The 27,676-nt window shown below is 36.3% G+C and overlaps 1 protein-coding gene across 1 annotated transcript in view; it reads right to left on the minus strand.

Annotated features, from left to right (window-relative positions):
• The window catches only part of RPA2 (Replication protein A2), a 382,124-nt gene that overhangs the window by 262,541 nt on the left and 91,907 nt on the right, over positions 1 to 27,676 (minus strand). Inside the window, exon 2 of the mRNA XM_090381178.1 lies at positions 2,607 to 2,710. Coding sequence (XP_090237304.1) covers positions 2,607 to 2,710 — 104 coding nt within the window. The remainder of the gene's footprint in view (positions 1 to 2,606; positions 2,711 to 27,676) is intronic.

Genomic DNA, 27,676 nt, shown 5'->3' on the forward strand with positions numbered 1-27,676 from the left:
CTGTTTTTCTGAATTGGCTACTATAATTCCCATTCTTTTTCTCTCTCTCTCTCTCTCTCTCTCTCTCTCTCTTCGAAAGCAGTCCGAACACATGCTGCAACCAGTCAACATCCTTTTATTGTCCCACTTCAAACTTTTCTTCTTCCTCATTTATTCATTCAACTTGTTTTCTGGAACAATCTTCCTTCATAAGTATTTCCTGAAAATTACAACCTACAGAAGTTCAAGTCTGATGTCAACAAATATCTTCTTTCATTTTCTTAACCTCCAGCCCATGCACAGTACTATAAGCTCTAATACCTCTTGTGTTTCGGGTTTTCATTAAAAAAATAAATAACTTAAAAAAATAAGTGCCAGATTACTTTATTAACATTTCAGGATAACGTTGAATGTTGATTTTTTTTTTTGCAAAACATGATTGATTTTAAAGTATTCCTAACTTTACAGCATATACTGTTATAGGATAGATTTAATCACTCCAGGTGTTTTATTCTCTTTGGTTTCAACAACTCTCTTCCACTTTCCTCCCTCTCAGTTATTCACGAAACCATTTAGCTACTAACTTGGTATACTAGGAATTCCTATGCCTAAAAACTTTTCAGGCCCAAATGAAGATGTAAAATATTTAGTTTTTCAGCAATCTGAACAGGATCATCAATAATTATGCCTTTCTTATATAATGGACTCATGGTTTTCATCCTGTTCCTTCTAGCGTTTGTCCTGCCCTGAGCATTAAGACCATTTCATTAACTATAGACTAAATCCTGCTGGCTGTAAAGAAAGGAAAAGTGCTGAAGGGAAAAGACAGTCGTCCTAATTTCAATACAGCCAAATACACAGAAGTATTTTATGATTTTAAAGTTAAAATTGAAAATTAAAATATGTATTGTACTATGTATACTATAATTGTTGTTTAACTTACTTTTCAGCAAATTTACAGTGGCTTAAGATTACTTTTTTTAATCATGTCAAATTTTATTTTCTTCTAGTGTTAGCCATTTCTGTTCAGTGGCCATTTTGCACCTAAATTCATAACTTTTAATCTCTAGGTAAGATTAATTGTTTGTTTGTTTGTTATTTGGTTTTTAGGAGCATTAGCAACTAAGGCCATATTGCTCCGGGATATGCGGTGGTCATTCCCTGACCTTTCCGCATTCTCCGTATTCTCCGTATTTGGTGGTGACGGGCTCGAACCCCGGTCTAATCAAGAAGCGTGTGCTATGCACTGCTGCTCCTTCCCACCTGGCTACGGAGGCGCGCGTAAGATTAATTCCCTAATGGCCATGATTAAGGGGTCAACTCAATGCTCTGATCATAGCAATTTATCTAAGATACCCTTCAATTGCAGGATTACATTGCATTACTCTTGCATTACATTGCTACAATAAACCAAATTATAGGACAAGCTTAACAGATTCTTTAAAGATACCGAATTTAAAATTGTGGCCAGGCCAATATGGAAATTACACACTATACTGAACAATCACTCAGTCCTTTCCTCATTCGCAATACAAATAAATGACCTGGTATACAACATTTCTTGCAGTCATTGCAATTCGTCTTACCAAGTTCAACGCGTTTTGCTCTGAATATTCGTGTTAATCAACATGTGGCCTCTGTTCATGCTTCTTGTTCAGCAGCGTCAGAATTGGCTTTTCATGCTGTTAACGAAAAACTTTTTTATTTAACGAGGCCAAAATACTTAGCGTCCAAAATACTTAGCGTAATTATACACAACTATTAATTGCAGAAACCGTCAAAATTAAATTATACAAGAATTCTGTTAATGTTCACTGGCCATATCTGATCTCTAATTCATTGGCTTTTACGCACATGTGCAAAGACAAATAATCCCTATTTAAGTTCCATGCTCACCCCTATTCGGTAATTTTCATTTCTGTGATCACGACATACAGTCGAAAAGTGTTGTCAGCTTCAAGAATGAAAATTGTTTTGCAATTTTTTCGTTAAATTCTTTTAATTGATTTTCTTAATTCTTAATTGCGTTAAATTGATTTTTAATTATTTGTTACTAATTAAATAATTATTAATTATTTTGTAATGTAAGATTTTTTCGTTTTAATTTCTGGAGAATATCATACGGGAGTGTTCTACAAATTATAGTGAGGTAAACTTCTCTTATCATTTTACAAATTTTGATATCAACGAAGAACATATTTAGCATTACAGCTCTGGTTCATACTATCTAATTGCATTACTCTTAAAATTGTTGTGGGCGCCTCCGTAGCCAGGTGGGAAGGAGCAGCAGTGCGTGGCACACGCTTCTTGATTAGACCGGGGTTCGAGCCCATCACAACCAAATACAGAGGATGCGGAAAGGTCAGGGAATGACCACCGCATATCCCGGAGCAATGTGGCCTTAGTTGCTAATGCTCCTAAAAACCAAATAACTTAAAATTGTTAGCTGCAGAATGATAATTAGTTAGTCTGAGGAGATATCTGCTGTTTACAGTAGCCATTACTGGAGGTTCCACTGTATAAAATTCTTCCTTTAATACAAATCCTATATAAAATTATGAATATGCATCATGCAAGATATAAAATAAAAACTGTTGATAAGAATATGGAATGAAATGAAATTTTACCCTTTTTCTATCTCCTTGTAAACCAACATTAGGTGAGCCAAATGTTGAGGTATTCAAAAATCCTCCACCCTGTTTATTAGGGCTATCAGGAACAACTCCAAAACCTTTAAAGCAATATTAAAAAATAGCAATAAAACAATTTAAATGCAGGTTAGTACAGAAATACATGCATCTACTTATCATTTTAAACAAATACAAGAGAATAACAATGTATTATAAAAATTCTTGAACTGAGTTTTTTAACATAAATCTGAGCTCATAAAATATGCTCACATTCTAATATAATAACATTTAAATAATTATTTTCTAATAGTGATGGTTGTTTTCAACTAGTGAATAAAGAAGACATTGCTTTCTCTGCAAATTGATGTTACATTGCTCCTTCCAAAGAGAAAGCTTAAAACTTCTTTACCGGCATTTTCATTTTCACTAATAACAACAGTAAGTCTTCAATATTTAGAGAATTGCAGTATTTACAACAATTACATACTTCAAAAATAGAATGCTTAAACGAGTGTAATACCTATTAAAAGTAATAAATAAAATCCACAGAGCAAATATATATAAATAGTAGAAGTGTTTTAACACCCATCTGCCATAGAATATACACCTAACAAATCTGCAGACATCTTTGCAAATGAGCATTAAACATTATCCCTCCCAGATATACACAAGCTTTGAAAAAACAGTGATAACTAGCAAAACACCTACAAACGCACTGCACTAATTTACAAATAAATAATAATAGAGAATACCCATTATATTTGTCGGAGGACATTCATGTTAAATAAACTTTAGTCCAGTTAAATGCCCCCAGGGCCAGGGATCCATATGCACAAAATCCCAAAAAATCCAAATTTTGACTTCAAATTTGTCAAAATAAATTATGAGGCAAACCAAAATTAGCAAGTTAGTGACAACTTAAAACAATGTTTAAATAACATGAACTCACAACCCAAAAGCATTACAAGCTATACCTTTGAAATAACTATTTAGTTATTTCAAATCACGTAGTGAAATAACTATTTAATTAACCAATAGCTTGAGTTGACGTCCCTACCAGGGGAGGTAGGTTAACTACTATCTATGAGCTCTGTGCCTTCATTCATAGGGCGATAATGGATATAGTGTTGAAGGTCAAAGTGGCACAGGCAGCTGCCCACAACTCTGCTATCAGTTCTCTTCTCTTCTGTTGAGACAGTTTCATATAAATGCCAGAAAGCATGAGTGATGTATTGTTAATGTCATAATGTTAGGTTCTGTTGTCGTCGTGGCCTCTCAGCCTAGGGGCTTGTGGAGAACCAAGATCCTAGTTACCATCCATAGCATTACTCTCATTAGGCCATCCCTGGAATCGCCTGAACTTCCCAGGAAGAACCCAAAACAATAAAAATAAATAAATAAATCCATGGGGGGGGGGATGGAGGAAGAAGAAATACATTCCTGGAAATTAGTACAAATATCAAAATTGTGAGCATTAAGACCAAACCTTATGGAAAATGAGGGTTAGCCAGACCTTTCTTATAGAAATCAAGGGATTTCTTAGTCATTTATGACAGTAAGAACGTAATACAGTTATTAATACATCAGTAATCATGCTTATAATTATTAATATATCAATAATTATGATTACTTACATATTAATCACTTTAATTATAACTTTATAATATCACAAAAGCATAAACATTGTGTGTTTTTTATAAGAATAAAAATTAAAATTCAAAAATACAATTAAATCAATGACTATGACAATAATGAAGACAGGAGTGATTCTTCTTAACATGTTCCTGGAAAGGTGACTACAAGACCAATCATATTAAAATGCTGTTATTAATAATAATAATAAAAAAAAATAAAAAAAATGCACAAGGCATAATATACCACGAACCTGTAATTTATTGAATAACTATCAGTGTAAATACACAATGCTAGGTATATGTACGCTTATTGTTATTTATTATTTTATAAATATGTAAGCATAGTAAAAAAAAAAAAAAAAAGACTCTCTTATATGGAAAATGATATACAGAAATTTTTTCAGCATGGATAAAGAGGCGATTATCCCGTTCTTACAGAACAGTTTGCTAAAACGCAATTATTATGTCGCATCTTGGTACTACTGTACATACAGATCTGGTGGCCTCATTTTAGGTAGGAATGTGGACAGCACATAGATTATTATAAATTGTTGGAACGTGGGTTGAAAAAAAAATGTAAGCAATGAAAAGTAAGGAGGAGGGCATACAATTTTTTATTTTATTTCTTTCTGATACTGTAGATGCTTGCTTCCTTGCATCATTTTCTAATGCTAATGCCAGGAGTGTTGTTAACAATTCGAGTTACCAATAAATTTCACTGCAATGAAATTTTTCTCATCACCAATTATGCGTTCATGGGAAATAGAAAGGGGTAGAGGGTAGGGTTATATGAGGGTTGGGAACACAGGCTATATAAAATGTACCAATAAATTATAGAATAGGTTATTTTGATAACTTGTCTTATAAGATGAAAAAATTGTAGCCAGTGTCTTATGTAGTTTCTAAATTTTAATATTTTTAAATTACAGTAATTACTGTTGGTACAAGTAGGGGGAAGAAGAATGAATATCTATAAAATATATCGTTCAGTAATCAAATTTTTGACCAAAGTGGGCAAAAACGATAAAGAAATCTCTGAAAAATGGAAGCATTAACCAGTTGTGCTGTTATTGCAAAGGTGATCACCAAAGTTCAAGAGGATGGGAGTCAATTGATAATGATCAAAGGTCTGGTTGATCATCTGAAATAATCATATCTGAAACAACTACCATCGTTGAACTTGAAAAAGTAGAATTTTGAAGAATTTGGGAATGTCCAAAGTGTGCAAGATGTATCTTTCATTTCATAAAAAACATCAGAGGGTGGAATCATCAAAACAGAATTTAAAGTTAATTCTTACTAATCAGATTTTTATCCTGTTTGGTTACATTTTATGATCTGAATCCAAATTAGAAAGCATGTAGTGAAACACAAGGTATCTTAAAAGGGTTTGGAACCCAACCATCAGCTGGAAACGTCTCTACAGTGTCATCTGCCTTGGGACAAAAGTTGAAGTTAAAGAGCAGATCTGATTTTTAAGGGCACAAAATGTGATATTATTATACATGTTGGCACTAATGATATTGAGTTATAGGGTGTTTTTTTTGAAACACGAAAGGATCACAGTTAATTGATTCTCTGGCACCTAAAACTGCAATACTGGGGGAATATTATGCCGGCATTTTGCTTTTTAATGCCAGTTTACAAAGCCCGAGTTGTAAAGGTATATTCATGAATGCGGATTTCAGTAATTAAACCACCCACTGTACAACCCAAAATTTAATCCAAGTGACTATTATTTATTTAAAGAAACCTCCTGAAGTCTCTCGTCATCTGTGTGGAACTCATTTTAAAGATGTAAAGAGTTAAAATTTGCTGTGGAATCCTGATTTACCACCTGATGACCCATATGGAGGATTTTTATTTATTATTTTTTTTATGAAAACCCCAGACAGGTATTAGAACCTATAGTACTTCACACCTTGCTTGGATTGGAGGTTGAGAAGACGAAAGAAGATATTTGTTGAACTTGGAACTTCAGTAGACTGTAATTTTCAGGAAATATGTATGAAGGAAGGTTGTTCCAGAAAATGGCAGATGAATGAATAAACAAGGAAGATGAAAAGTTGGTTCTGTGAGTTTGAAGTTGGATGGTAAATGGATGTTGGCTGGTGATAGCATGTGTTCAGACTGTTTTGAAAGAAAGAGCAGGAATTATAGAAGCCAATTCAGAAGAACAGTGCCCATGGAAGTATCTGTAGAAAAGGCATGCAGCACAAACAGCACATCTATGAGACAGAGAGTGGAGAGACTCTGTTAGAGAGGAGTCATTAATTAACCTAACTGCCCTCGTCTGAACGGAATCTAGAAGCCCGAGAGAGGTTTTGGGGGCACTGCCCCAGATGTGGGAATAATATTCCATGGTGGGGCAGAATTGCGATTTGTACAGAGAACACCTGTTGGGAAGAAAAGTAAAGTCGAGAGCAAAAGAGAAAACGAAGTTTTTTAGATGCAAAGGAAGCAATATTTCTAATGTGCTTGTGCCAAGAGAGAGATTAGAAGTCAGGGTAATCCCCAAAAGATCCCCAATCTCCTGGGATCATGCTCTGCAGATTATAAATGCGATAAGTGTATTGAACTTTGGGGAAATTGCAAAAAAAAAAAAAAAGTGTGTACCTATGTCGTTTATACTCTTTCTCAGAACCTTTTTATCACCTCCTTCTCCCCTTGTACTTCTTCTCAAAAGTGAATTGAAAGGTGCCAAACTGTTACCAGTCTGACAAACTCCAAAAGACATATAAATCAATATGGGGATAATGTAAAAGCGTTAGTAGAAAAATGTGTTTGAGGCCTAATGATTATGGGAAGTGTGATAAAAATTTCATCAACTTGAAAGAGTGAATGTCTCATGATGAGTGACTCTAACTTGTTCCTTAATGGTTTTATTTCATGGTCAAACATTATATCTAGCGAGATTATTTTTAAGGCACATTTGCCTGTGTATGCCCAAGCCCACGCTCACATCTGGTGAGCGTGGGCTTGGCGCATCCAGGGTCCTGAGCGGGATGTTGTCGTTCTTCTCTTTCTTGGTGATTCCCTTTTGCTTCTGGCTCTCTCTCTCTCTCTCTCTCTCTCTCTCTCTCAGGGAGATTAGAATATTTTTTTTTTTTTTTTTTTTTTTGGCTGGTGCAGCGTGGGCCTCAGGCTTCCTTGCACCATACGGCTGGTAATAATAATATCTAGATTGTCTGTTGTCCTCACTATGTCGGTGCGCATATAACAACTGCCAGTGGATGGAGTTTCATGAAATTTTACATTTCATTCTTTAAGAAAGATTTGTTGAGCCATCCTACATTTCATTAAAATAGGACAAATAGAAATCCATCAGTTATTTTGTTTTTCCTCGTTATATATGTAAAGAAACTAATGCATTAGGGCTTAAGGCCTCAAGCTGCAAAAGAGATTAAACTATGTGTATTTTAGTGCAATTGCATCATTTAAGTTACATCTCATATTGTGAATACCTTCACGACGAGTTGCCATGACATTGCACTACTTCGAATAAGTAATGCTTCACCCGAAGGAGAAGACTGTTGTTACTTATTCTCAGTGGATACCACCACCCAGACGGCACCATTTCAGGGCTATTTGGCCCTTCTTCGGTGGGTGGGTGGGTGGGTGGGTAGGTGCCCAAGTGATGTAATGATGACAAAACAGTTGTGAAGTATATCTTCACAATATGAGAGATGCCTGATGGTGTATGATATAAGTTAAGACTAATGCATTAGTCTTAACTGTTTTGCCATCATTACATCACTTGGGTACCTACCCACCCACCGAAGAAGGGCCAAATAGCCCTGAAACGGTGCCGTCTCGGTGGTCATATCCACTGAGAATAAGTAACAACAGTCTTCTCCTTCTGGTGAAGCGTTACTTATTTGAAGTAGTGCAATGTCATGGCAACTCGTTGTGAAGGTATTCACAATATGAGATGTAACTTAAACGATGCCGCTATTGCAAATTTGCTAATCTTTATTTAGCTGTGTATAAATGATGCAATTGCACTAAAATACACATAGTCTAATCTCTTTCGCAGCTTGAGGCTTTAAGCCCTAATGCATTAGAGTCTTAACTTATATCATACACCATCAGGCATCTCTCATATTGTGAAGATATACTTCACAATATGAGAGATGCCTGATGGCAAAACAGTTGTGAAGATATACTTCACAACTGTTTTGCCATCATTACATCACTTGGGTACCTACCCACCCACCGAAGAACGCCCAAATAGCCTTGAAACGGTGCCATCTGGGTGGTGGTGGTATCCACTGAGAATAAGTAACAAAAGCCTTCTCATTCAGGTGAAGTGTTACTTATTCGAAGTAGTGCAATGTCATGGCAACTCGTCGTGAAGGTATTCACAATATGAGATGTAACTTAAATGATGCAATTGCACTAAAATACATATATGTAAAGAAATTCATATATCAAAAGTAATTTTAAGTAAGTCTAAAAGTAAAGCTAATAATCCTGTTATTTTGTGCACATTTCACGTGTATTGCTATGAAAGTGAATTTGGTGTCGCTTAAAGAGATACATATACTGTATAGACATGTCGGGTAGACAATTTGAGACCCCTAGTAATAGCAGGTGTCGATTACATGAGTTGTCTGCCCAACATGTCATAATATCAAGTTTCGAGACAATAGGATTTTCATACTATTTTTTTCATATGGTATACGGTACAAAGAGAAAAGAGACAAAAAAAAGTAATAAATATTATACAGTTGCAGTTAAACTAACAGCTAAGTTTAAAGAGCATAAAACTATAGATTTAAGTATTCTATAAAGTTATAATCTTAGTAATTACTTGATAAAGCGATAACTATATTTTTATTTTTCACTTCTGTTAATTGCAGGAAAAAAAAAATTTAATTAATTTAAGAAAAATTAACGTGCTTCAAATGTGAAACAGTGTATATTGACTACTTTGTTTTGAATCATGACTATTGCATATTTCCACATGTCAAAGAAAGAGGCCCATACATCTTTCTCTTGGTCTTAACTATGGATCCCAATACAGTATTATCAAAGATGGGTACAGTACCGAAACCACTGAGAGGTAGTGAAACGTGTTATAAACAGATAGTGTCCAAGAAACTTTGGATGGTCATAGGCATAGGAGTGGTAATTTCAAGTCGTTGGATACGAATGCTCTGTGAGAAATATTTAACAAAATTATCCTGAAAATTACAAACACAGTTCTGGTGTTAAGTATTACAAAAGGAAGACGCCAAAATGGATGACATGACAGTTGACAATTTTTATACAACTAAAGAAGCATGGAATAGTTAGTTTATCACATGATACTACCAGACATGTGACCATAAAAGCAGATATGTATCTATGTGGTTCCAGTAAGAAAGGAAAAATGCAATTTTGAGAAGCTTGTCCAATTACTTTAGCAAACCAAAAACCAACTGGCTTGCTGAATTCAGATCATTGGAAGTTAGTGTCTTTGTTCATCTTTGTTGTAAGATCGCCCAAAGAAAAATTTCTTGGAAGAAAAGGTAGGAGTTGTCGACAAATCCTCCCTTTCAAGTAACAAGAAGAGGGAGGCAATTTGTTGAAGTCCGAAGAAAGTGTTAGCTGTTAAGATGACTAGCACTGATAATTTTTATCATTTTAAAATAATATTCCTCTCAAATTTCAGATATGCTTAGTCCATCTATATGGATTTTACGATAATTCTTTTTCTAACCCCATTATTTTTTCTTGTTCGGTTGGAGGATGTAATATCCCCTTTTCATAAACAAATAAAAAAGCTCATATATATTGTCATTCACTTGTACTGTTTCAATGATCACAGTAAACATTATTTTTTAATTATTTATTGGGTACTATATTTTGTGCGGTAAACTAAATTCTATTGTTTATATTTTTGAACAGTTCCATGTGTTCCGTCACATGAGCAGGTACTGATAATACTAGAGTTTTTATTAATTTATATCTTCACACAAAGGGCAAACCTCGCAAATGAACTGACAAAATCTTCATCAATTAAGCAGTACTTCGTTCTTTTAATCCGCACTCGTGTCTTTGCATTGATGTTTATTTTAGCTTGCCATTTTCTAATGAAAGAGAAAACTAGGCCGTTAAGTAAGAAGAATAGCTTTGAGTTGTTGTTGTTATTTGGTTTTTAGGAGCATTAGCAACTAAGGCCATATTGCTCCGGGGATATGCGGTGGTCATTCCCTGACCTTTCCGCATCCTCCATATTTGGTGGCTCATGGGCTTGAACCCCGGTCTAATCAAGAAGAGTGTGCTACGCACTGCTGCTCCTGCCCACCTGGCTACGGAGGCGCCGAATAGCTTTGAAATTAAGAACAAAATGTAATGAACATTCCTGTTTGAAGACTAACGACCTGATACCTTTTGATGGAAAACAGGACAGGCATTGACCCTTACCCATTGCAGGTACTCAAATAGAAGCATTCACAGCTTGAAAGAAACCAACTGGGAGGAAGGAGGGAGGGAGGGAGATATATTGAGACCAATATGTAATTTCCCTTACACCTATTTTTAGAATTACTTTCTTCCTGAAATATCTTAACTGTCATTCCTTATTTTGTGGGTGAATGACTGCACAGAGCTGAATTATTATCACCCCCCCCCCTTGAAATTTCACTTGCATCTGAAGAGCAGTACATAATTGATTTTCTAGCTGGATTGCAATGACCAAAACTTCTGAATTGATATATGTAAATATATATGCATATATACATAGGATCTAGAAAATTTGGGCAGATGGGCTGAGAAGTGGCAACTGAAGTTTAACATTTGAAAAATGCAAAGTACTGCATGTGAGTAGAAGTAACCCCAGAGAAACGTACCAACTCCAACTGTGTGGTACTATAGTTAAGGAGGTAGAAAATGAAAAACACCTGGGAGACCACCACTCTAGAGCAAAGTTTCCGGCAGCCCCTTTCTCCCTCATGCAGGGTACTACTAATAAATTGTGCAGTCAGATATGAAGTTTTCTGAGCAATGCAGACAGGCTGCCAGGGCAGATCAATTGTCAATGATATACAGGAATTTTGTTAGCAGGGAAAAGGAGGTGATTGTCCTTCTGTATAAGGCAATGGTCAGGCCTTGAGTGCTGCGTGCAGGACTGGAGGCCTCATTTTTGGAAGGATGTAGATTTGCTTGAACATGTATAGAGAAGGGCAACCAGATTGGCGAGGGGAATCAAGGGATCCTCTTACCAGGAGAGGCTTAAGTTCTGCAAATTGCAGCAGCTGGAACAGATGGAGACTAGGCACCTACGAGGTGATCTGATTGAGGTGTATAAGGCCTTGAATGGGTTGAGCATGCTGAATTCTGATGGGATTCTTCCACTTGTGCAGATTACGAACCTAAGGGGACATAAATTGAAATTGAAGAAAGCCAGATGTAGAATAGAAGGAAAGATAGATAGAATGGAAATTTGCCTGTAGCCAGCGGGTGATTAATTGCTGGAACAAACTTCCATCTGTTGTTGTGGAAGTTGATAGGTTAAATAAATTTAACGAGGAACTGGACAAATATTTAGAGGGGATTATTTTGTAATTTTTTTTTTTTTTTGGCTGATGCTGCATAAGCTCATGATGCTTGCTTTCTTGCATCACATGTCACTACTACTACTAATATATATATATATGAGTGGAGAGAGTGAAGGTGGGTGGATTGTGTCAAAGTGCTGATGGAACTGAAGTTGTGGTTGCGGAGAGCAAGGAAGAGAAGGATGATAATAATAGATACATAGTTGTCACCATATAAAAAAGTAAAGCTTTATGCATTAAGATGGAAGTCTTGATGACTGCTAGTTAGTTAGTTAGTTATTTGGTTTTTAGGACCATTAGCAACTAAGGCCATATTGCTTGGGATATGCGATGGTCATTCCCTGACCTTTCCGCATCCTCCGTATTTGGTGGTGACGACTGCTAGTACCATTAATTATTATGAATGGGACATTTTCATTGACTGGGGAGCAACAAATGCATTTGATCATTAAAGTACTCGCTTGTATAGTGGGGGTGGGAGGTAGGACAACAATCAGTCTACAGCAGGCCCCCGTTATAACGCGGTTCGCTTTACGCTGATTCGCTATAACGCTGTTCTTATATTATAACCCGTATCTGACTATAACGCTGTCACAGATCAACGCTCTTTTACAGATTGCATTTTTGGCATATTTAATGAAATCGTTTCATTTGATGGAGTCGACAGCTTGAAAATGAATAGCAAAACAGCATTAAAACGTTTCCCACACCGACTTGAGAAATTTTCTCACGCTCAGTGAAATTTTCTCACACGCTAATTTAGTTTCAGTCCAGTGACTTGTTACGTAGTTCCGAGATCAACATTTTAAAAAATGATCAAGTATATTGCTTGTAATATTTGTGTTATATGCATTTATCCGAAGTCTAGTCATCACTCAGTAGAGTATTAGACATCGTGCGTAACGGAAAGTTTACTTGAACATTGTATCGTAATTAATTCAACCAACGCAGTTACATTTTCGAAGAGCTAATAATGACTGATAGGAATGAAAATGCAACAACGTCTGGGCACAGTACGAAGACTATAAATGTAAGAAAAAGACTGAATTTGAAAATTAAATTAGACGTTTTGAAGCGAAGCGATTCCGGTCAATGACAAACGGATGTGTGCCATAATTTAGGACTTGCAACATTAACTGTAAGAACAATTATAAAAAAATAAAGAATTAATTTTTGCAGCGGGAAAGATAGCTGTTCCACTGCAAGCAACTAGGACTAGGCCGGCTATTAGGATTGAAATGGAAAGACTTTAATTTTATTGAAGATAATATTCCAATGCAGAATTCAGTTAAGTTAAATATTAAAAAAAGAGAGAGAGAGAAAGAGATTAGCCAATATGATGATCTGAAGAAAACTCGCCTAAAAAAAAAAAAAAAAAACGTGGAACCATTTAAAACTGGTAAGGGCTGGTTGAATAGATTTAAAATCCAGGGAGAAGCCGCAAGTGCAGATCAAGGAGCCGAAACTTTCAAAAAAGAACTTGTTAAAATTGTTGAAGAGGGGTATTATGTGTTATACTTCTCAACAAGTTTTTAACATAGCTGAAGCAGGACTTTTGTGGAAACGAATGCCTAAAAGAAGTTTCATATTGAAAGAAGGAAAAAACATGCCAGGTTTCAAAGCAGCGAAGGATCGGTTGACTTTATTGTTGGTTTTAACGCTGCGGGGGATTTAAAATTAATACCCGTTTTAGTTTATTTGGAAGAGGGCCAAAGTTCAACTCAAAATCCACACATTTGTCATGATTAAATTCATCAATTAAACTAAATTCATTATTTTAATTGGAATTTTAAATTTACTTTTGATGTGCAGTAGTTACCACATAATTATACGTATGCAATGCAGAATATTTTATATGTGCAAATATTTGAATATTAAATATTTTGACCGACATTTGTGCATCTTTTCATTACTGTTTATTATTTATTAGGAAATATCCTATGGCACCGACCGCAGCTCATAAATACATATGTTACCTTATGGGAAATCGGCGCTCGCTTAGCGCGGATTCACTTAGCGCTCTGTTTTTCCAGAACGAATGATCAGCGTTAAGCGGGGGTCACCTGTATTTTTATATAACCAATATATTTCATCAACTTATTATTATTAGCCATTTGGTGCAAGGAAGCCTGAGGCTTATGTTTCACCAGTCAAAAAAAAAAAAAAAAAAAAAAAATATTTCAGAATAAAAAGTTCAGCACAGTTATAGTACTTGACTAATATTGAACAAATTGAATTAAAACCCATGAAAAGTTGTGATTTTTGCAAACAATGTCATCGAGACTTAATGAAGTAGGAGGTTTTTTGGGTTTTTTTTTTTTTTTAGGAGCATTAGCAACTAAGGCCATATTGCTCCGGGATATGCAGTGGTCATTCCCTGACCTTTCCGCATCTTCCGTATTTGGTGGTGACGGGCTCGAACCCCGGTGTAATCAAGAAGTGTGTGCTGTGCACTGCTGCTCCTTCCCACCTGGCTACGGAGGCACCTTTTGAAGTAGGAGGGGGAGAGACATGAGGGTCATGAGTTGGGAGTCAGTCCCCAAGTAAACCAAAATAATTTTTCTGGTAGATTTTTTTTTGGAGAATAATTAGTATTAAAAGTAGGAAAATGATGCTAGAAAGCAAGGTTATACCAGTGAAATACTGCTGCTTTGCTTATTGGAGGCTTGAAGTGGTGAAACCCATATTTAGTCTCTAGAGCATGGGCTCCAAACTTTAAAAAGACTAGGGGGTGCACTGGAATAAAAAAATTAAACCTATAAATTTAATATATTTTTTTTATTAAGTTTAATATATTTTTTCTTTATAAACATTTACATGGAAGGCATTATATCTAAAATTACAATTAAAAAAATATCACATATAATTTTAAAAGATCACAAATAAAAATATACAAAACAAAATTAAATTGAAGTTCAAGTACAAAATGCATGTACTTGAACATGCATGATCGAATAAAGCCAACCGATCAAACAAAGCTGTATATTGAAGTATTAAAAAACATTTATATAATTTTTATTTTCAAGTACATTTCAAAAAATTAAAGCTTCCATAATTAATAGATATTGATTCATTGCGGATTATCTTGCACATCCTATGGATTATCTCTCATGCCCCTAGGGATGCGTGCACCCGACTTTGGAAACCACCACTCTAGAGCAAAGTTTCCAGCAGCCCCTTTCTCCCTCAACCCATGCATGGTACTACTAATACTAACCAGTAACGCTACAAATAGAAAATAACAGTAATAACAAAATACTATAATTTAATACTAACACTAGATGATAGATGGCTCTCAAAAGCCCGTGCAATACCACCACTTTGCTTATTGAAGGCTTGAAGTGGTGAAACCCATGTTTAGTCACCAGGGCAAAGTTTCCGACATCTCTTCCCTCCCCATCTCCTTCAACCCACGAACAGTATTAGTACTATAGGTTTTGATACCTTTTGTGTTTGGAGTTTTCATAAAAAAAAAAAAACTATAGTAATGCGCCACTACTACTACTATAGTTTGCTATTACAAACATTAACAACATAGTTAATTATATTTATTACACTATGGCAGCTCCTCACTATCAGTTCTTGAACTGTCATATTTTTTGATACTACTTGGATCCCTGGTGCAAAGGATGAAATAAATGTTGAAATAAATTTAAATAAATAGCAAACTACAGCAGTACACCACTACTGTAGTTTGGTATTATGAACGTAGTATCATAATACCAAACTATCAGTGTATTTACACTGATAGTTATTTAGTAAATTGCCAGTCTTAGTATATTATGCCTTGTGCATTTAATGTGCTCTCGATATTCCGGGATGGATGGTAAAAAAATATTACTGGATAATCGATTTCCCGGTTAATCCAAAATACAGCAAGTCCCCGACATACGTAAGAAATATGTTCCAGGACTTCTTACATAAGGCATAAGAAGTCCTGGAACATATCTCTTACGTATGTCGGAGACTTGCTGTATTTTGGATTAACCGGGAAATAGATTATCCAGTAATATTTTTTTACCATCCATCCCGGAAAATCGAGAGTACTGTAAATGCACAAGGCATAATTTTTTTTTCTTTTTTTTTTTTTTTATGAAAACCCCAAACATGAGAGGCATTAGAACCTATAGTACTTGGTACCGTGCTTGGGTTGGAGATTGAGAAGACGAAAGAAGATATTTGTTGACATTAGACTTCAGCTTCTATAGACTGTAATTTTCAGGAAAGACATGAAGGAAGTTTGTTCCAGAAAACAGCAGTTGAATGAATAAACGAGGAAGATGAAAACTTGGTTCTGTGAGTTTGAAGTTGGACAGTAAATGGATGTTGGCTGGTGGCAGGCACATGTTTGCACTGTTTTCAAAGAGAGAGCAGGAATAACAGAAGCCAAATCAGAAGAACAGCGCCCATGGAAGTATCTGTAGAAAAGGCATGCAGCAGAAACAGTACATCTATGAGACAGCAAGTGAAGAGACTCTGTTAGAGAAGAGTCATTGCCCTCTTCTGAATGGAATCTAGAAGCCTCAGAGACGTTTTGGGAGCACCGCCCCAGATGTGGGAACAATATTCCATGGTAGGGCAGATTTGTGATTTGTACAGAGTGAACAGCTGTTTGGAAGAAAAGTAACGCCAAGAGCGAAAGAGAAAAGCAATTACTTAACAAGTACAGGTCAATGTTGAAAAAAAAAAAAAAAATGCGATTTAGGATTAAACTTCAAGATGTCTACAATTCCGTCCAGACAAGATAGGAGGGAGTATATAATGAGGAACTTGTCAATCAATTCGGCGGTGGAGAGATTGTGCAAAGCTCACGAGTTTAAATTTTTCTCAGCCTTGTCTGTGCTTGTTAAAAAGAGATACTGCTTCTACAGGGATGAGATACACTTATATAGTGCAAGAATATTTGCTGATGCTATAAAGGCAGCAGTGCATAGCACACGCTTCTTGATTAGACGGGGGTTCGAGCCCGTCACCACCAAATACGGAGAATGTGGAAAGGTCAGAAAATGACCACCGTATATCCCAGAGCAATATGGCCTTAGTTGCTAATGCTCCTAAAAACCAAAAAACAACAAATAGATTAACAGCAGGTGCTGGCAGATATGAAAGTTATTCTTGCAATGATTCTATTGGAATGAGCAACAGCAGCCTGGAAAACAAGGTGCCGGGGATTTCAGAGACTGATGGAAGTCATTGCTGAACAAGTAAATACATGAGCTGTGTTAGGGTAGCTAAGAATAAGGACAAGTGTGTGTGTACTTGCATGTACACCAATGCTAAGAGTGTAGTAAATAAATTTGATGAATTTGAGGTGCTGATCAATACATCAAAAGCAGATATTGTTGGGATATCAGAGACGTGGTGTCATACAGATATAAGGAATTAGACAGTATGAACCAGAGCTGTAATGCTCAATATGTTCTACGTTGATATTAATATTTGTAAAATAATATGAGGAGTATACCTCAATATAGTACGTAGAACACTTCCGTATGATACTCTCCAGAAATTAAAACGAAAAACTTACATTAGAGTAACAAATAGTTTAAAAAATAATTAAAAATCAATTTAACACAATAAAACTCAATTTAACACAATTAAAAATATGAAAATTAATGAAAAGAATTTAACAAAAAACAACTGCAAAACGATTTTCCTTCCTGAAGCTGACAACGCTTTTTGACCATATGTCATGATCACAGGAATGAAAATTACCGAATAGGGCTGAGTATGAAACTTAAATAAGGATTATTTGTCTCCACGCATGCGCATAAAAGCCCACGAATCGGAGAAGAGATATGGCCGACAAACATTAACAGAATTTTTGTGTAATTTAATTTCTATGGTTTCTGCAATTAATAGACAAGTATAATTATGTTGGACACTAAGTATTTTGGCCTCGTTAAATAAAAAATTGTTTTTTGTTAACGGCGTGAAAGGCCAATTCTGACACTGCTGAACGAGAAGCCCAAACTGGGGCCGCATGTTGATTAACACGAATATTCAAAGAAAAACGAGTCAAACCCTGATAAGACAAGTCGCAATCGCAGCAAGAAATGTTGTATACCAGGTCATTAATTTGTGTTGTGAATGAGGAAAGGACTGAGCGATTGTTCAGTATAGTGTGTAATTTCCATATTGGCCTGGCCACAATTTTAAATTCAGTATCTTTAAAGAATCTGTTAAGCTGTTTGTGCCACTGTTAAACATATGGGACAGAAATAAAGAATTTTTTTTGATATTAATATTGTTGGTTGGTAAAAGTATTTTGTATCCTATCCTTAGTTTGTACTTTAATTTGGTTTATTGTAACAAGGAGGTAATCCCTGTTAAAGAATCTGCTGGTTAATATTTGTATTTCTGAGCCCAAAGCTGATTCCATCGTTGAATATTTGTAAACATTTAGAAATTGATTAAAGATAATCGATCTTTTGTAGGTGAACAGGTGATAGCTGTTATAATGTAGAAGCATACTGGTGTTTGTAGGTTAAGGATAGATGTTAAATTGGATTTTATTCTAGTCCCGGGTAAGTGTATTAATGACTTTGAATCCGTATCCTCCCTTTCCAATGTAAATTTGAGCCTAGAATGAATATTATTAAACGAATGTAAAATGTCTTGGATAGTACTACTACTATCAGTAATAACTAGAACATTGTCAGAATACCTCCCATAGTATGTGATATGGGGTCGAAAAGGCGTCAAATGTATCTACTCAATCGCTAAGAGATAGATCTCCGATATTAAGCCACTCAGGCTCAATCCCATTGGCAAACCAAAAATTTGTTTGTACACTTTGTCTCGTCGAAAGGTGATATAGTTGGCCTCACAACTAACAGTTTAATTAAGTGAAAAATTTCCTTAATAGGAAGCTTCGTATAATTAATCGGTATCGAGTTATTATTTTACATATCCCAAATAATATTTAATGTCTATTCAACGTTTACATTCGTATATAATGAGGTAACATCTAGTGAGGATAAATTGTCATTATTGTCAAGTCTACAATCCTTAAGGTTATTAAATAATGTATCGTAGTTCTTAATCCCAAATTGTATTGCCTGTCTAAAGGGTTTTATAATGCTATATACATGTGTGGCTATGGATGAAAATGCTGAGTTTCTGTAGGAAACAAATGGCCGAATAGGAAATCCAGTCTTGTGTAATTTTACTTGACTGAAAAGTGCAGGAATATTGTATGTTCTGGCCTTCAATTCCTTTAACTGAGCCATAGTAATGTAGTCGTTTTTCTAAAAATGATTAACGTTTTATTGTACTGATTGACTAAATTGATAGTGCCGGGTCTACTTCAAGATAAGTGGAGGTATCTGAAACAATTGATTCTAACTTATTAATATAATCAGGTCTTATTAATATAATCTAACTTATTAATATTATCTGTCCTCTGTATAATAATGCCTTTATTTTCCCGAAGTTCACGTAAAGCTGAACTGTCATGTGTATTCAATTTAGAAAATCGCGTTTCTTTTATGTTATTCACCACTTGATTAACTTGTTGAATAAATAAATCTTTTTGTGGAACATTACGAAGTCCAAATTCAGTATATCAATAACGCATTGTTTTTTTAGGTAGTTTTCGAGGTGGTAAATTATAATTTAATCCTTTGGATAAAAGTGAAATCTGGTCCTGCGATAGCGTATAAGAGGAAAGATTTGTAACCTGTTGATATGTCGGTTCATTGAATGCTGGGTGAGCAGGTGTTCGTGAATTAGCTGATGTATTCTGTTGTAGCACATTGTGTGTATGCAGGGGTCGTCACCCAACTTGTATGCATTTGTTTGCAAGCACGCGACAATGTGTTAGAATTCCCATGAACGTGTCTTGACCCTCCCGATAATGTTTGTAATTTGTTAACATGTCTGTTTTTTTATATTTGAGGCCTGTGCTTCCCATCGCAAATCTATAGAGGTCTTCAATACAGACCAATCATTAGGATGTAGATAATTTTTTAATTTATCGCGAAGCATCCTAACCTGGGAAAGGTATTTTTGTTTATTAGTATATCGGGATTTTAAGGCAAGTTTAACGATATTACGCAATGTGGCCAGTGCTAGTTGTTTATTGTCTGAAATTTTTTTTATTTAAATTGACCCTAGCAAACTTCGGAACAATGTTGTTTTGAAGGCAATATTTTAGAAACAAAATATGGTAACTTTGGGCAGAGTATCTTAGTGTTCATTGAACGTATTTTGTACCAAGCTGTTCAAAAAATCCCCCATAATTATGTGTATCAATAGGTTATACCTGGAGAGAAAGGAAGTGAATGAAATAGTCAATAAGAGTTTAAAAAATTAATTAGATAGATAGTACGAACCAGAGCTGTAATGCTCAATGAGTTCTATATTAATAACAATATTTATAAAATAATAAGAGAAGTTTACCCCAATATGGTAAGCAGAACGCTTCCGTATGATACTCTCCAGAAATTAAAACGAAAAAAATTGAAAAACTTACATTAGAGTAACAAATAGTTTAAAAATAATTTAAAATCAATTTAACTAAATAAAACTCAATTTAACACAATTAAAAATAAGAAAATTAATTTTAAAAATTTAACAAAAAAAAATAAATTTAATGAAAAAAAAATTGCAGAACGATTTTCCTTCCTGAAACTGACAACGCTTTTCGACCATATGTCGTGATCACAGATCATGACCATATGTCGCAATTAATTAAACAAAGCTTCCTATTAATCAAATTTTTCACTTAAATAAACTGTTAGTTGAGGCCAACTTTAAAACCTTTCGAGACAAATTGTAAAAAAATTTTTGGTTTGCCAATGGGGTTGAGCCTGAGCAGCTTAATATCAGAGATCTATCTCTCAATGATTGAGCATATATATTTGACGCCTTTTTGACCCCATATCACACACTATATGGGAGGTATTTAGACGATGTTTTAGTTATTACTGATAGTAGTACTATCCAAGACATTTTACATTCGTTTAATAATATTCATTCTAGGCTCAAATTTACATTGGAAAGGGAGGATACAGTTTCAAAGTCATTAAATTTTCTAATTTTCATGCTTACTCAGGATCCAAATAAAATCCAATTCAACATCTATCGAAAACCTACAAACACCGGTATGCTCCTACATTATAACAGCTATCACCCGTTCACCTACAAAACATCGATTATCTTTAATCAATTTCTAAATGCCTACAAATATTCAACGACGGAATCTGCTTTGGGCTCAGAAATACAAATATTAACCAGCAGATTCTTAAACAGGGGTTAGACCCTTGCTACAATAAACCGAATTAGGGTACAAGCTAAGGATAGTTACAAAATACTACACCAACCAATAATAGAAATATCAAAAAATACTTTATTTCTGTCCCATATGTTGAACAGTGGCACAAGCAGCTTAACAGATACTTTAAAGATACTGAATTTAAAATTGTGGCCAGGCCAATATGGAAATTACACACTATACTGAACAATCGCTCAGTCCTTTTCCTCGTTCGCAACACAAATTAATGACCTAGTATGCAACATTTCTTGCAGTGATTGTGACTCATCTTATCAGGGTTCGACGTGATTTCCTTTAAATATTCGTGTTAATCAACATGCGGCCTCAGTTCGGGCTTATTGTTCAGCTGCGTCAGAATTAGCCTTTCACGCTGTTAACGAAAAACAATTTTTTTATTTAACAAGGCCAAAATACTTAGTGTCCAAAGTAATTATACATGACTATTAATTGCAGAAACCGAAGAAATTAAATTACATGAAAATTCTGTTAATGTTTGTCGGCCATATCTCATCTCCGATTCGTGGGCTTTTCTGAGCATGCGCGAAGACAAATAATAACTATTTAAGTTTTGTACTCAGCCCTATTTGGTAATTTTCATTCCTGTGATCATGACATATGGTCAAAAAGTGTTGTCAGCTTCAGGAAGGAAAATAGTTTTGCAATTTTTTTTTCGTTAAATTTTTTAAACTAATTTTCTTATTTTTAATTGCATTAAATTGATTTTTAATTATTTTTTAAACTATTTGTTATTATAATGTAAGTTTTTCGATTTTTTCGTTTAAATTTCTGGAGAATATCATATGGAAGCGTTCTATGTACTATACCGAGGTAAATTTATCTTATTATTTTACAAATATTGATATCAAAGTAGAACATATTGAGCATTACAGCTCTGGTTCTGTAGCCAGGTGGGCAAGAGCAGCAGTACGTAGCACACGCTTCTTGATTAGACCGGGGTTTGAGCCCATGACCACCAAATACGGAGGATGCGGAAAGGTCAGGGAATGACCACCGCATATCCCTGAGCAATATGGCCTTAGTTGCTAATGCTTCTAAAAACCAAATAATACTATGTAATTGTTTTTACGGAATAATATCGGAAGAGCGTGTTTTCTGTTTGTAGATCTGATCTAACAAAATTCCAAGAAAATATTTCTATTCATAGCTGCCTTACAAACTTCGAATATTGGTGTCTTTGTATGAGCATTCACAAAATCAAACAACACTAATCCTTTATTGAATAGAAAGTAATCCGCTACAGTGTTGGTAGTGGAGAATGTTTTCTGCTTCAAATGGATTGAAAGTACTGGTCAGTATTCCATCTGGAAATGTCAAGTGGTGGGAAGATAGTAAATTAGGTGTTTTATTCTGCAAAGTCAACTGCAGTAAAATCAAACAGGAAGTTACCCTTTATGTTACCGAAAGAAATTCTGTAAGAAACCAAGTCTTACAAATACCTTAATCTCTGAATTACAAAGAAGGTAGAAATAAAATAATTTTACGAACAAAGAAAACATTTCAGAAATATTTCAATTTCTGAAATGTTTATGGCCTGTCAGAACAGCACACAAAGCATAGATGTCCTTGAGGTTGTCACAGACATTCTCTCAGATATGCCAGACAAGCTGTACTTGCTACCTGGGAGTCTAAAACGCTGATGAAACTTGATATTCGGGTGACACTGAAGTCAAGTGGACCCAATTTCAGCGAAGTCCAGAAGGTCTGTGACAGCCAAATCCTCTGCTTGCACCTTCACGATGGTGGGACTGTTAGTAATCCTGGGTATAACCTCCATGCACAAGTACATGGTGGGTGACCACCCAGGTGTGAGAACCAATGTAAGCAGAGGTCGAGGTGTGGCGCCCACACCACATGGAGGAACACCACCCCTCAATGTTACCAGGCAGTACTAGGTGGTAGATGACTCTCATCAACCGATGAAATAACACCACTTTGCTTATTGGAGGCTTGAAGTAGTGGAACCCATGTTTAGTCTCTACAGCTAAGTTCTGGTCAACACTTCCCTACCTCTTCCATCATGCAGTATGATTGATGACTTCTGAGGTTATGATGAACGTCGTGGTGAGATCCAATATTCCTTACATTTCGAGGGTACAGCTCTAAAACGGTGTTCGCAGGCCGGCCACTGGTCAGTACACCGGACCGAACCTATTGGTAACTCTCTAGGAGGCTTCCGGATCAGCTAGTGTATAATCTTGCTACCTCTACTCTGCCAGATAGTGACCGGAGGGAGTCCGAGTAGTGTGCATGCGGGGAGCATTGTTAAAGATCTGGGTATATTCTTACCACGTGTACGCCATATCCAAAAATTTCATTTCATTACTTCATACAGCATGTCCCACCCACTTTTTCTTACTATTGAATACACCATGAATTGTCAAACTAATAGAGCAAGCTTATCTGCAAAAAGATCTAAACCTCCCAAGGACTTCCTAATTCATTTCACAAATATACGTGGTCTCAATTCTAATCTCAACGATGTCCATTACCACTTGCAGTCTGCCAAACCCCATGTACTTTTTCTGACAGAATCTCAGTTATCGTTTGATTCAACTACTGCTCATCTCAGATGCCCAAATTATTCGCTGTGCGATTCCTTTCGCCTCAAAGGTGGTACTTGTGCATATGTCCGTTCTGATATTCCCTGTCAGAGACTTGGCAATTCGGAATCTCCTCTCTTTCATCTTCTCTGGCTTAAAATCTCTCTACCTCATTGTGTCAAATTCATCAGTTGTCTCTACCGTTCTCCCAACTCCACTAATCACTTGGAGCTCTTTGACTTCCTCTCTTTGCAACTTGACTTTCTCCAGTCGAACTATCCTAACAGTGAGGTAATTTTCCTTGGTGATTTTAATGTTCACAACTCCAGCTGGCTTCCGTTTTCTAGTCACACTGACCCAGCAGGTCGAGATGCTGAGGCTTTTGCAATTACTAATGACCTAGCACAGATTGTTCATTTACCTACAAGAATAACGGACAATCCTAATCATACAGCCAATACGCTTGATCTTTTTCTCACAAACAACCCTTCTAAGTACAAGGTCGAAGTGAGAGGTCCTTTAGGCACTTCAAATCACAACTTGGTGATTGTCTCTTCTCCAATGGAACCTTTATCTCATGGTTATTCCCAACCTCGTGTTGTTTGGCATTACAAGAATGCAAAATGGGATGACCTGCGAGACTTCTTTTCCTTGGTCGGATTACTGTTTAGTAAATAAATTTCCGTTAGTAAATAAATTTGATGAATTTGAGGTATTGCTCAAAACATCAAAGGCAGATATTGTGGGGATTTCAGAGACGTGGTGTCACACAGATATAAGGAATGCAGAACTGGAATTTGGGTAGTACAATGTCTACAGAAAGGATAGACAGGATAGGAAGGGAGGAGGGGTTATGCTATTAGTTAAAAACGCATAAAATCCAAGGAAGTGAAGCCAGTCGACATCGCTGGACAGTGCAGTGTCGAGTCAGTTTGGTGTGACATAAGCATTGGGAGATCAAAATTGAGAGTAGGAGTGTGCTATAGGCCTAATGACTCTGATGAGTATAATAAGAAACTGTTCGGAGAAATAGAGTGGGCCAGTAAATCAGAGAGTCTTATAATGGGGGATTTTAATTTCCCAGATATTGACTGGAATTTGGGGGCTGGTCACTCACACAGTAGCAAGGCTTTTGTGGATTTATTGGATGATTGTTTTCTACATCAGCATGTTCGGGAGGCAACCAGAGGGAGTAATACTCTTGATTTGATTATCAGTAGTGATTCTTCATGCATTAAGAATCTGCAGATAAATGAACCACTCGGTGGCAGTGATCACAGTGTGCTGAAGTGGGAGTTACTCAAAGAGGTAACTACCATTAGAGGTAAAGGGAAGGGGTATTGCTTTCGTAAAGGCGACTACAATGGACTGAGACAGTATTTAAATTCTATATAGTGGGATCAACTGATGATATTGCCAACAGCAAATTCAAAATAGGAAGCATTCAAAGAACTTATCTTGGAAGCTACTAGGCTTTACATACCAACTAAGAAATATTGTTCAAGGTTTAGGCCTAAATGGATGTCAGATGAACTAATGAGGCATATGGCAGAGAAGAAAATGCATGGGATACATACAAATTAACACGTGACACAGACGCCTATGATAGATACAAGTTGATCTGTAATCAAGTTACAAAGGAGGTTAGGCAGGCGAAGGCAGATTATGAGAGATCCTTGGCAAGGGATGCGAAGAAAAACAGCAAAGAGTTCTTTACTTATGTAAACTCTAGAAGGAAGGGGATGAATCAGATTGGTCCACTTTAGATCGATGGGTCAACTGTTGATGACCCTGCTCAGGTAGCTAACAAACTAAATGAATATTTTGCATCGACATTCACACATGAGGAGTTATTCAGCGAGGGGAATGCCAGAGGTGTATTCAACTCTAGCAGTAAGCTAGAGAATCTTGTAATAACTGAGAGCAAAGTGGAGCAGAAATTGTTGAAGATAAACACAAGAAAGGCACCTGGGATCTATCCAGTTATATTAAAGGAGGCAGCAAAGGAAGTAAGCAAACCCTTAGCCATAATTATGAGAGCTTCCTTGGACTCAGGGGAGGTACCCATGGACTGGAGATGTGCAAATGTGACCCCAATTCACAAAGGGGGATCAAAGGCTGACAGAGGTGTGATCTGATAGAGGTGTACATGGTTTGAGCATGCTCAATGCTGATGGGATTCTTCCTCTTGCTCAGAATAATCACCTGAGAGGGCATAAATTCAAATTGAGGAAAGACAGATGTAGGATAGATGTGCGGCAATTTGCCTTTAGCCAGCAGGTGGTTGGTAGGTGGAACAGACTTCCATCCCTTGTCGTGGAAGTTGATAGCCTAAATAAGTTTAAGGCTCAGCTGGACAGGTATTTCGAACGAACAGAGGGGTGAAGTGGAAGTGGTTATTTTTATTTATTTATGTTACTTTTTTTTTTTTTTTTTTTGGCTGATGCTGCATAAGCTTGCTTTCTTGCATCAAATGCCTCTACTAATGCTAATGCTAATACGCTTGATCTTTTTCTCACAAACAACCCTTCTAAGTACAAGGTCGAAGTGAGAGGTCCTTTAGGCACTTCAGATCACAACTTGGTGATTGTCTCTTCTCCAATGGAACCTTTATCTCATGGCTATTCCCAACCTTGTGCTGTTTGGCATTACAAGAATGCAAAATGGGATGACCTGCGAGACTTCTTTTCCTTGGTCGGATTAGTGTTTCAAAACTTCTGATGTCAACGTTTGCTCAGATCGTGTCAGTGAAATTATTCTTGCAGGAATGGAATCCTTTATCCCACACTCCACTTCAAAATCTCGTCCCTTATCCAAACCTCGGTTTTCCAATAAATGTGCTAAGGCTGTTCAGGAGAAGAATGTTGCATATCGTAATTGGCTCATTTCTAATTCTTCAGTTTCATTTTCTGCCTACACCAAAGCTCGTAACAATTGTAAAGAAGTTATTAATCAGACCAAACTAGATTTTGAACAGGCTAAGAGTAGAAAACTTGCTTCTTGCCCTAATGGTAGCCGAGCATTCTGGTCTCTTGCCAAAGCTATTGGCCGCAACTTTTGCCCATCTCTGCTCCCACCTCTGTCCAAACCAGATGGTTCTGTTGTCACTTCAGCCAAGGATAAAGCTGACCTGATAGCATCCCATTTTTCTTCCAGCTCATGTATTAATGATCTTGGTAAAACACTTCCCACCATTCCCAACACGCTCCATTCAATGCCTCCTGTGGTCTTCCGTCAAAAGGATATCAGAAGGATTTTGATGAATCTTGATGCTAAGAAAGGTCCTGATGGTATTCCTCCACTTGTTCTCAAAACCTGTGCTCCTGAACTTACTCCTATTCTTTGCCGCTTTTTTCACTTTCTTATTCCAAAGGTGTTTTTCCTTCTGCTTGGAAATTTGCTCCTATCCAGCCAGTTCCTAAAAAGGGTGACAAATCCCTCCCATCCAATTATCGTCCCATTGCAATTACTTTTACTCTTTCTAAAGTAATGGAGAAATCAATTAACCGCCAACTCTTAAACTACCTAGAAACCTTCCGTCTGATCAACGATCGCCAGTATGGATTCCGTCAGTGCAATCCACTGGTGATATTCTGGCTTATGTTACCCATTTATGGACTAATTCAATGGAAAGGTTTGGTGAAACACAAGTAGTTGCTCTTGACATCTCAAAGGCTTTTGATCGTGTTTGGCATAAAGGTCTTCTAAACAAGCTTCCATCTTATGGTTTGCCAACTGTTTTTAGTAATTGGTTATTCAGTTATCTCCCTGATCGCTCACTGAGGGTGATGGTAGATGGCTCTCTGTCTTCTAACTTCTCCACTAATGCCGGTGTCCCCCAAGGTTCAGTTCTTTCCCCCACTCTATTCCTTTTGTATAACAATGACCTTCTTCCATTGACTGAAAATCCTATCCATAGTTTTGCCGATGATAGCACATTGCATTTAACTTTCCATTTTGGGAAACCTCATCCTGCTCAATCAGCTTCAACTTTTCGAAAATCTGCTACCAATTCCTTAAATGCCGATCTTTAGGTATTTCTCCAGTGGGG

Source organism: Mastigoproctus giganteus, chromosome 9 (genome assembly GCF_048544385.1).
Source record: "Mastigoproctus giganteus isolate SK-2022 chromosome 9, ASM4854438v1, whole genome shotgun sequence".
Lineage (NCBI taxonomy): Eukaryota > Metazoa > Arthropoda > Arachnida > Uropygi > Thelyphonidae > Mastigoproctus > Mastigoproctus giganteus.